Genomic DNA, 12,691 nt, shown 5'->3' with positions numbered 1-12,691 from the left:
ATGCAATTATGTGCATTGGAATATGCACAGAATTGACATTAACCAGCCTGGACCTCTAGATGCACATACCGACTCCTGGAACCATGACCCCTTCAAATCACTGAGCTCAGATGATGTGCTCTCTACCAATGAACATGGCCCAGCACAGTTAGACTTCGCTCAGTGGCAGGAGTAATTAACAGAAGGGAAGGCGGTGGCCCAGGTTAATTGTCAAACTTTGCTTAACCCCTTAAGGACCAAACTTCTGGAATAAAAGGGAATCATGACATGTCACACATGTCATGTGTCCTTAAGGGGTTAAGCTGTTCACCCTGCTTTTTCTCATGCTCTAGTACACTAGAGTAGATGTGAACATATAATAATATGCGAGGCCTGTCCAGAAAGTACCCAGCCATGCAATATGAAAAATAGAGACATTTATTGACAAAGATACAAGATACATTGTGCAAAGGACAATTACGCCTCAATCCCCTTCAAAGTAGGCAACTTGGGACCTCACACAGTTCTCCCAGGGTATTTTCCATTGTTCAAAGCACTCTACAAAATACTTTATTGGAATCGCCATCAACTGCCTCGTCGTATTTACCTGAATCTCATGGTATGAAATCTTTTCCCTTTGAAAAGTAATTTTCGTTTTGGGAAAAGCCAGATTCTCGACCATCTATTAAGCGTTTATGCCACACATTTATTTGGACGGGCACTCGTTGCATTATCCCCAAAAGCCTTCTGAATCATCTGAATAGTTTCCACAGGGGAATGTTCAAGCTTATTGCAATATTTGATGCAACAGCCACACTATACACATGCTTACTCAATGGCGTGTTACGCCCCATTGATTTGTACAGGGCAGTTGTCATTGTTCACGCACACGCATTCCAGTCCACTCTCCTTGGCTGCCAGGTTACATCAATGTTGTGCAAACTGTTCTCTTTATATTAACAATTGCTAGACTTTTTCCATCAAGCCACTCTCAGCTACACATCTGGATTAGATGGGGTTGCAGAGTTTGAAGACACCTTGGAATTCTGACCCCTAAAGCACTTTAACTTGCAAAAATGCTTAGTGTATCCTCATTTTTCGTTTTACTAAAAGTGCAGCTTTCAAAAGAAATTGGCGTTTTTATAAATTCACCTGGATACACCACTCTGGCTTTCAAGCAGACAACAGGTCCTGTTACTTCCTGGTTTGGTTAGCTCAGTGGAGCTAAAATCAAGAGGCAGGCAATTGCACAGAGCACCTTCTTTGCAAACACTTCTCATTGAGCTGCATTGGGTAGTCTGTGATTAAGGGGAGGGCTTGCAAAAGCTGCAGACAAGAGATCAGAATCATTTGCAATCGTTTTTAGATATAATTCCAATGAAAAATGGGGTGTCCCTTTAAAACATAATTAGAATTGCCCAACCTTCATGTTTTCCTGGAGGGTTATACCTTTTGTGTCCACCTTTATTGAAGTACCATTGTCCTTCCTGCAGAAAACAAATTGTGTGCGGCCAGTCAACATGAAGGGTGATGTATGTCTAGGAAAACATGTTAAAACAGACTGTCTTAACCTTTGCACAGTCACATATTCATTGTCTTCCTTACAAAGTTTTTTAGATCTGTTCCAAAACTAGGAGATTAAACGGTTGGTTAATTGTGTGTCTTGAAAAAAGTGAACTGTTCGTATGGAATAGTAGTGACAAACTCATTCAAGCTCAGGTTTAATAACTAAACTGGGATCTTAAAATATTTTTTTTTTAAAAAGTAAAAGCAAATTTTAGGATGCTATAGTGGTTACAATGCTAACACGTGATCATATAATAAAACAACAATTTTGAGTACAGACTGGGCCACACCCACTGCGCCCATGTAGTAGTACTCCCCTGTAAGCACACAAAAGATGAGACAGAGAACACTCCCAGGATACTTGCGCTGTATCAACACCGTTCATCTCTTTTATTTTGGGGTCTATATGCTGGGTGACTCACCCAAAATCTGATTTTGGCCCCTAGCAAGCACAAGCACACTTCAGAATCATTAGATATCTACCCTGTGGATTACCAAGCCTGGCCTAGAGGTGGAGATAAGGTGGACCTATGGAAACAATAAGTGACCACCCTCTTGTGTTCCAGACCAACAGCAATGCAAATGGAAACAGTTGGTTCTATCTCCTCTCATGTACTTGCCACTGAAATAATATATGCATCTATGAATTTGTTACCATTTTTCCATTCCATAGATATATCAAACTCCTTACGTGTGATCCAATATAGCGTACATCCCAATCCCTTCCCCTATGGTTAAGTTACGAAAATAATGTTTGGGCTTGATTAGAAGACTGTGCTTGTCCCATTCTAAATATAATAAAAAATGAGGTTTAATTATTAATTTGTGGGTAAGTAGTAATGTTTCTTTTGGATATGATACTGGTTTTCTTGAAGGCTAATGCTCATTAACATATCAAAGAAATTAACTAATCAACTAAGAGTTACAGGCTATATGGTTGAAGTCATTTAGTTTACATTGGAACTAGGCATCTCAAGTGTAGAATTTCACACCTTGCAGAGCCTTTGATTAATCAAAGGATCAATCCATTTTGTAAACCATCTGACCCCTTTCACATTCCTATACAATTTACATAACCCTTCTGTAATCTGACCTTTACAATTTGGCCAAGTCATATATGCACTACACAAATTACATTAAATGGCAATATTCTATAGTGCAACAATGAATTATGCAGGCTTGGCGTGACACAGACTACTTCACGAGAAACTTAAAAATGTAAATTTTTATTTTGCATTTATTTGTTTATTCTTTATAGCCATTTTAGGAAACTAAAAACTTTAGACAAGACTCTCAAAGTCTGCCCCCCTGATGCCAAACTCCCATGATTCTCCAGCCATCTATAGCAATACAAGAATTCTGGGTGTTATAGGCCATCTGGGGGGACAGAGTTTTAGATCCCTGCTTTGGACAATAAGCATTGTATTTTTTCTTGCAATATTTCATACAGTGTCTGAAATGTTTGTATTTAAGTAAAAAAATATTTGTATCACATATAGTAGGAGTTAAAATAAATAAATAAATAAAAATGGATCAATAGTTTATTTCTAGGCTATCACCCATTGATACTTCCTTTGTTGTTTGGAAGAAATGGAGGAGCAGACACTTTCAATATACTTGCAGCCTTTAAATGAGTGAGTAGTGGCTTCTGTCAGAGAATTTGTTCCTCGACAGGCCGGCAATCATTTCTACAGCATTAGGGTGAGTGAGACTTTATGGACTAAACTCTGATCTGTTCATGAATATATAAAAAAAAATGTATACTCTATTATGGAAGTGAAGGGGCTAAGAGTCAAACCATTTGTAAACACTTACTTGAGTGCCCAGGGCTCCCCTGGTCCAGCCCCACTATAAATATACCTAAAGTAGAAGTTCCTCTTTGGCGTTAGATATATAAATGTTTATAAATGCTGTCCTTATTTGATTTATTATTATTTGATTTATTTGATAAAATATTTTACCAGGAAAGATACATTGAGATTTCTCTCGTTTTCAAGTATGTCCTGGGACATATATTGGTTGAGAAACTGGGACTCTGACTTTATATCTGAAGATAGGGCAGGACCAGAGGATCCCAATGGACCCTGGTAAGTATCAAATTGTTTGAAATTAGTTTGGCTACTTACTGCCACTTTAAGCACTGGACATTAATTAACATTATAACTTTGCCAACTGGAAGAGAAATCCACAAAGTGAAATGATGCTTGCATGTATTCAATAGTAACAACTTGATAGTAAACTTTTTTTTTTAATAAAATAAACCCAGACAACATTGGGGAATAGATGTATTATGTAAAATCAACAAACAGGTCCACTTTCTGTTTGCTTTGTTTGCTACCTCCATCTCTTTAACGTTTTTCTTCTTTTAACAGGAACAGGGGATAAAGTAAAATACACTAACTCTTGAATAGCATTTCATAAAATAACTTAAAAATAAATTGATAGGTATGTGTAAATAAAGCACACTATCAGTGAATTGCATTGGTGTGTTTACAATATACTGTAAAAAAAATAAAAAATAAAATAAACCTCTGTAGCCTCCTAGTGGTGAATTCAAGAATTGCAACTATTTTTCTTTCTGCATAACACTTTATTTTCAACAGATATGTTTTATGTAAGGGTTGCTACGTGTTCTCAAAGGTAGCAAATATTGTAAAATAATTATTATTAGCAAGAGAAAAATGAAATACATATTAGATACATATATATACCCTAACACGCATATATACAGTAAGAATTTTTTTTTTCCCAATCATTGTGTATCACGGGTGGATGCTCATAATACAAAGTATGCAATATGACTACATGAATCAGGCAAGTAGCACCATAGTACAAATGTATAGAACACAAAACTGTAGTAAATAATTATCATTAATGGCACTTATATCGGACTCCAATATAAGACCATCAGGGAGACACATATAATAATTACCTAATTATTATTAATTACCACTGAATTATTGGTTTTGGTCAAATCAGTGGTTTATGTATAAATATATTATATTATTATTCAGAAAGAGTTTTTAAACTGAAAGGTTGGTCATCAAATGTGAGAGTCTTTGAACATGAGATCTATAGCCCAGATAGCAGGAAGTTGAGGTTAGCCAATTCCAAATTCCGAGGAAAGCATCCGACCAAAAAGATATATAGTACAGGCTTGTGGAGAAAGGCGAGCCAGGTAGTGACTGTGAAGCCCCCATATGCCATTACTCCAACCCTGAGTTTGGACAATATCCCTTGCCCATTGTCCAGTGACCTTCACCACTTTGGCCCCAGTAAGATCCTTAGGGCTCCCATTCACTCCATGTTGGTGACCATGGTGAACTCTCCTGTGATGAGAACCCCTCACAGTTCCAGACCCATGAAGAAGGAGATTTGCAGAGACTTCACTGGAACTAATCGTTACAGTAGTAGGTATGACACAGGAGCATAAACGCTCCAAGAATTGTAAGCACAGGGTGTTATATGCCTCCAGGAAAGTTCCCGCCTTCAGGACTGTTCCTCCGAGGTTTGTGAGAGCACATGGATGGTGGCCAATTTGGAACAAGCCCACTGAAAGACAACTCCCCCTCGTGGAGACTGGGATAACTCCCACTGGTACAAGGTGGGAGGAGGGAAGGCTTCAAGAGAACAGATTAAAGCCTTTTCTTCCTAAAGCAGGGTGCATCAGGTTGTGTTGACACAAATCCGAGTTTTGTGGATAAAAGTTGCTTAAAGTAAGCCCAGGTTAGCCAAGTGTCAGGGAGATTACAACTCAAGTCGTGGATGGTTACCAAAAACAGTTTAGCTGCCAAATTAGTGGGAATCTCAAGGACGTTCTCACAACAGGTCTGCTCGGCTTGGAAGTCATGTACTGCCTCCCATAAGAAATACTCTAATCTGTATTTTGCTATCCACAACATCATCATAGTAAAAAAAAAAATGCCAAAAAAAATAAATAGAAAAAGACAATTGCAAAACTTTTGTTTTTAACCATATTTTGTGGAGTTAACAGACCATTACACAATTAAAATTGACTAGAACAGGGGTTCCCAACCCAGTCCTCAAGAATCCCCTACCAGTCCAGGATTTAGGGATTACCCTGATGCGTCTAAAGTGTTTTTTTTTTTCTCTTTTTCTAAAAACACCTTAGACACAACTGGATAATCCCTAAATCCTGGACTGCTAGGGGGTACTTGAGGATTAGAACAATATTAGTTTGGTAAGAAGTTGTCATACCTGAAAATCCCATCAATAATCATGAAAATGGATGGATGGCAGGCAGCCTGGGGCTGATGGGAAAAAAAAGATAAACATTAATGCACAGTATTTTCCCTCATGGGACAAGGAAATAGGAATTAATTCAACTCCACAAACATGCACACAAAGTAATACATGCTTAACTTAAGTCGTATTACTTTAAAGGAGCACTATAGGGTCAGGAACACATGTATTCCTGACCCTACAGGGTTAAAACCACTATCTAGCCCCCTTGGCCCCCTTTGCCTCCCTAAAGATAGTGAAATCTTACTATATCTGAAGATAGTGAAATCTGAAGCTGCTGCCTCTGCCTGTGAACTTCCTTTGACCTCTGACATCATCAGAAGTGGAGACCTGATCCAATCACAATGCTTCCCCATAGGATTGGCTGAGACTGACAAAGAGGCAGATCTGGGGCAGAGCCAGCATGATTCAAACACAGCCCTGGACAATCAGCATCTCCTCATAGAGATGAATTGTATCAATGAATCTCTATGAGGAAAGTTCAGTATCTGCATGCAGAGAGAGGAAATACTGAATGTTTGGATGCATTTTAGGCAGCCATGACCCAGGAAGGATCTCTAACAGCCATCTGAGGAGTGGCCAGTGAAGTTATCACTAGGCTGTAATGTAAACACTACATTTTCTCTGAAAAGACATTGTTTACGGCAAAAAGCCTGAAGGTAATGATTCTACTCACAAGAACAAATTCAATAAGCTGTAGTTGTTCTGGTGACTAAAGTGTCTCTTTAAACTTACAAAGAATGGAGATGAAAATATATTTTTAAATTATACAGAAATTAGCGAGGAACTCAACTTGGAATAACTGGTCCATTTGGAAAAATGTATTTCAAGGATATTTTTAAAATTCGGCTATTTTAAAATAAATGTTTTTGTTTGGTTTACAGGCACAGAGTGCACTATCTATTGACTGCCATCAAACATATGATGTACCTAACCAGCAACACATTTATCAGCCATGTCTGATGAGTGATTTCCAGGTGTCCCTGTGCATCACAATCAGGAAATCCTTCTGAGCATACAAAATGCACAAAAGATAAAAGCCAACGTAAACAAATATATCATCAAAGCAAAGAGATAAATGAAATGTTTGCTGGAGAATTGTTTTACCACAGGTAATTCCTGTCCATAGTACACAGGAACATTACCTGGACACAACAGACACTACACAAGATTACAATGCCAAAACTACAAAGGTCAAAATGTACTCTGTTTTTACAAGTTTTGCTCACACATCTGTCCATATGCTGCTCTGGGAACAGGGGCCACACACTGTGCAAAGACATTCACACAACGCGTTCCAGCTTTTATTGCTCGTTGTGGTGTCATCTACCATGCCTTATAGGATTTGAAAACCTGATCTACCCTGTGAAACAAAAGGCAGATCATTTAATATAATGCTTATAAACCACACAAAGATGTGTACAGATTTGCGCATACACTACACTGCTTTTGCAATAACTGAAGTTGAAAGATCAGGATAGAAACACAGTTCAATGGGGACTGAAACACTTTGACATTTAAATAGATGCTGGGTTCTGATATCATTATCAAAGACAAATGTAATGTCTTACTGCTAAAAACAGGATGCAGCTCACATGACTCCCAGAGGCTAAAGAAAGAGGAGCAGAGCTCTAAATTTGTTTCTTTTCAAGGAGTGTCTAAGAAATTCTATCTTTCAAACACCATGAAAAATGCATCAATGTCAGCATTGACAGCACTGGAGGACGCCCAAATCTATAGAACTACTAAATCAGTACACTTTGTTATTGTATTTAAAGATTACCTTCAGAAGGGCAATAACCACAATTAATTTATTTGTCAAATAATGAGTTATACTTAAATTGACAAATATAGAGTGAAAACAAAAAACACAGCCACTTCACTTCTAAGACACACAGTGCTTGTTGCTAAATTTATTGTGAAGATCTCTTTTTTTTTGTATTTGAAGAAAACATTCTTGTAAGACTCAATGTATAAAAAATGTAAGCGCTTAGAAGATAAACCCCTAGATACTTTGGGGTAAAATTATTTTGATGATACGTATTATTTAAGTCCTTAAATAATATGTATTATCAAAATAATTTTACCCCAAAGTATTTAGGGGTTTATCTTTTAAAAGCTTAAATATTTTTTAAACATTGTGTCTGTGAGAATTTTGGGAAAGCTCATATTATGTATAGCTGCTTGTTCTATTACTGCTAATTTTATTTTTGCATACTGTAGATATATTATATGTTGCGCTTTTAGAATTCTTGTCTTCTTGAAGACTGTTTAAAGAAATAGGACAACTCAAAATCTAAGGGTTAATTTGAATTATACACAATTAGAGTTTCTCTCATAGAACTTAAATTGCTCATGTGTTGATTAAGCTGATAAACTAGAACAAAAGTAAATGTCTGTATTACAAAATGATTCCTAAACCTGCAAGCATAATACAATATTAAATAAGCACGCACAGATATACCATAAAATGGCTTTACAAGACCTATATGGTGAGGAGACGCATTGCATTTAACTTATTGAGGTGTACTCTCTGTCTCTGGCAACCATAACATTTTAATGAAATAATGAAAAATAATAATAAATCCAAACTGGATTTAAAAAAAAAAAAAATATTTATAATACATCAAATGATTCCACAGGGCTGTATAGTGCCACTTATAAGCTTGGGCAATGCAATAAATGAATAATTTTGGTTCCACATAAACTACCTATAGTATAACATTTTAGACATATTTTGATCAGATACACATCTGACTAGAAATAAATGCCATAATAAAATAAAAAAATACAACCTCAAGAATCCAACTACCAGTATTACCATTACATAGTTCTTGTTTGTTTTTCAGAACAACCCTTTTCTTCTTTCACATACTGCCACCTAGTGTATATACCTTTCACAGCGTACAAAAAAGTTAGCCATAAGTGCACTTTGTTTTTTATAAATTTAGTGAAAAAATTAAGGTACAGTGCTGTTGCAGAATTAGTCATTTAACTTTACCATCACTACAGGACACAGTGGGGTATTTCTTCAGTAAAAAAATAAAATAAAAAATAGAAGGTTATTAATAATTTTAATGCATCTGCTTATTTTGGGCATGCTTAACTAAATCCCTCATTAGCTTATATTACACAATTTATGTATTCATTATATAATAAAAGATGTTCCATTATAGTGTCCATTGTTCAATAGTGTTACAGCATAATTTGTACACATTACATGATTTGCATTAGCTGTAGATTAAATTAAAATGGAAACACATGCCATTATCATCATCAAGGATTTTGTTTTGTATATAGTTTACTTTTGTTCATATTAAACAGAAACCATTTTATGAGTAAAATGAAAACAGGGTCCCATGCTCAAGAAGAAACTAGGGTTAGAAAAATGCATACATGACAAACTATCCTTAATAACGAAATCTTAAAATATTTCTATGCTGGGTAATAAATGTAACTGTTAATAGTTGTTCTCTTAAGTAAAAAAACAACACCACTTTTTCCATTCAAGATAAAAAACACATATAAAGGGAGTATATACAATCCGGGGAAAGGGAGTCCTGGGAGTATATACAATCCCTGCTGTGCAGATGGATATTTTAGTAGTTGAATATATATGATAAAATGCTCTGCATTATTGGCATTCATCCAGTAGACAATATGCCAATACACCAGAGTGCTCTGCAGTATGCGATGATAAATTTTTCATTGGACTAACATAATACTTAAAGGACCACTATAGGCACCCAGAACACTTCAGCTTAATCAAGTGGTCTGGGTGCCAGGTCCAGCTAGGTTTAACCCTTTTTTCTATAAACATAGCAGTTTCAGAGAAAATGCTATGTTTATAATAGGGTTAATCCAGCCTCTAGTGGCTGTCTCATTGGCAGCCGCTAGAGACGCTTCCGCGCTTCTCATTGTGATTTTCACAGTGAGAAGACGCCAGCGTCCAGAGGAAAGCATTGAGAATGCTTTCCTATGGACTGGCTGAATGCGCGCATGGCTCCTGCCGCGCATGCGCATTCAGCCGATGACGTCGTTATGGAGGAGGAGGAGAGTCCCCCGCCCGGCGGGAGGGGGGCCCTGAGGGTGGGGGCACCCTCAGGGCACTATAGTGCCAGGAAAACTAGTATGTTTTCCTGGCACTATAGTGATCCTTTAAAGGACCACTATAGGCACCCAGACCACTTCAGCTCAATTAAGTGGTCTGGGTGCCAGGCCCATCTAGGATTAACCCTGCCTGCTGTAAACATAGCAGTTTCAGAGAAGTTTTATTTCAGTTGCTAACTTAAAGGACCACTATAGGCACCCAGACCACTTCAGCTTAATGAAGTGGTCTGGGTGCCAGGTCCAGCTAGGATTAACCTTTTTTCTATAAATATAGCAGTTTCAGAGAAACTGCTATGTTTATAATAGGGTTAATCCAGTCTCTAGTGGCTGTCTCACTGACAGCCGCTAGAGTCGCTTCCGTGCTTCTCATTGTGATTTTCACAGTGAGAAGACGCCAGCGTCCATAGGAAAGCATTGAGAATGCTTTCCTATGGACTGGCTGAATGCACGTGCGGCTCTTGCCACGCATGCGCATTCAGTCGATGACGATCGAAGGAGGAGGAGAGTCCCCAGCACCGAGGGAGACCGGCGCTGGAGAAAGGTGAGTGTTTAACCCCCTTCATCCCCCATCAGCCCGGTGGGAGCACCCTCAGGGCACTATAGTGCCAGGAAAAAGAGTTTATATAGTGGTCCTTTAAAAGACAAACTTTTGAGCGTTTTCCTCTCTTCCTCAGGTTTGAAGTATTACATTCTATCTAACTATCTATCTACCTACCTACCTATCTTTGCCCATGCATGAAGAGTTTTGTGGTTAACATTTTAAATGGGAGCCACATGATTTTCCTTCCCCTTACTACTTGTAAGCTCCCATGCCACAGCCTCCTGGAGAAATGTAAAGGCTAGACTCCTGCCCACAGACAATTGACCTAATCCCAGGAGCCCATAAAAGGGGCCGTTGTCCCTGTAAGTCCCTGGATGTTTGTTGTATTACAACAGAATCCCCTTGCCAAGAGACCCTTTGTCGGTTTGATATTGTGTTGTTGGAATGCCTATATGTTTCCCCAAAAGATTTGGTCTTGTGTATTGGATTGAATATTGGATTTGAGCAGGGCCCTCTTCTACCGATTGTTCGTGTGTCACTGTGTAATTGTCTCATTTACTGTGAATATACCCCTTTCATAATATTGTAAAGCGCTGCGGAATTAGTTAGCACTATATAAATACCAATAATGATGTGTTGATTGTCCAGGTCCATGTGCCTTTCCCCCTCCCCCTTATCCTGTCTTATTGTTCTTGTACCAGGGCGTTGTCCAATTGCTTTAGGGCAGTGGCGTACACACAACCCATGGGGCCCCGGTGCGAAAACTGATCTGTGCCCCCCCCCCCACACGCACGCGCTTACTCTGCGCAGGCTGGGGCCGCAACACGAGGCGGCGGGCACCTGGTCGCAGGGCTGCGACCCGTGCGACCGCGGTATGTACGCCAGTGCATGCATAAACACATACACTTAAAGGACCACTACAGACACCCAGATCACATCAGCTCAATGAAGTGGTCTGGGTGCCAGGTCTCTCTAGTTTTAACCCTGCAGCTGAAAACATAGCAGTTTCAGAGAAACTGCTATGTTTCACTGAGGGTTAATCCAGCCTCTAGTGGCTGTCTCATTGACAGCCGCTAGAGGATTTTTTGCGATTCTCACTGTGAAAATCACAATGAGAAGACGTTGAACGTCCATAGGAAAGCATTGAGTAATGCTTTCCTATGGGCGGTTTGAATGGGCGCGTGGCTCTTGCCACGCATGTGCATTCGGAGCTGAGAGACGGATCGGGACGGAGAGATCCCCAGCGCCAAGGTCTGGCGCTGGAGAAAGGTAAGCGCTTGAGACACACACACACACACACTCTCATGAACAGACGCACACATTTACTGACAGACACACACTCAGTGACAGACGCACACAAACATACTCAGTAACAGACACACACACACACTCTAACACTAACACACTAACACACACACTAACACACACTCTAACACTAACACACACACACACTAACACACACTCTAACACTAACACACTAACACTAACACACACACACTAACACACAAACACACACACACACACTCTAACACTAACACACTCACTAACACACACACTATAACACTAACACACACACTCACTAACACACACTATAACACTAAGACACACACTAACACACACTCACTAACACTAACACACACATTAACACACACTCACACGTTTTTTTTTTTTTTTATTTAATCCCCCCCAGCCTCCTTACCTATGGGGATTCCCTGGGGTCCAGTGGTGTTGCTGGCCCTGCTGTCACCCGGCTGGCGGGCGCGCGAGGGAGCACTCTCCCCTGAGTGCTTCCTCTTCAGCTCCCTTGCGCGCCGCGTACTGATGCCGGAGCCGGAAGATGACGTCATCTTCCGGCTCCGGTTTCAGTGCGGTGCGCGAGGGAGCTGAAGAGGAAGCACTCAGGGGAGAGTGCTCCCTCGCGCGCCCGCCATCCGGGTGACAGCAGGGCCAGCCTCGGGGGGCCCTGAGGTGGCTGGCTCCTGGGCCCCCCAGGAGAAGAGGCTGGCCCTGTGGGTACATACCTGGGTACATACCTGGGTCGCAGGGCGGCCGGGCCCCCTGGTGGGCCGGGCCCAGTCGCAGCCGCGACCCCTGCGACCCCGGTATGTACGCCACTGCTTTAGGGATACTTCCAGACGAGTTCCAAATGGCTAACATGACACTTCTTTAAATTCCCCATATAGTTCTCAGTCCTTGCTATTGTCTGTCCCCACCCTTCCTGGTAATTACAGG

At 39.9% G+C, this 12,691-nt stretch overlaps 1 protein-coding gene across 1 annotated transcript in view; it reads right to left on the bottom strand.

The window, feature by feature from the left end:
* FANCC (FA complementation group C) overlaps nucleotides 1-12,691 on the bottom strand; it is a 220,412-nt gene that overhangs the window by 17,029 nt on the left and 190,692 nt on the right. The window contains exon 9 of the mRNA XM_063454967.1: nucleotides 5,764-5,816. Within this exon, the coding sequence (XP_063311037.1) occupies nucleotides 5,764-5,816 (53 nt within the window). The remainder of the gene's footprint in view (nucleotides 1-5,763; nucleotides 5,817-12,691) is intronic.

Source organism: Pelobates fuscus, chromosome 5 (assembly GCF_036172605.1).
Source record: "Pelobates fuscus isolate aPelFus1 chromosome 5, aPelFus1.pri, whole genome shotgun sequence".
In the NCBI taxonomy this organism is placed as follows: Eukaryota; Metazoa; Chordata; class Amphibia; order Anura; family Pelobatidae; genus Pelobates; species Pelobates fuscus.
This window is presented reverse-complemented; position numbering and strand designations above follow the sequence as displayed.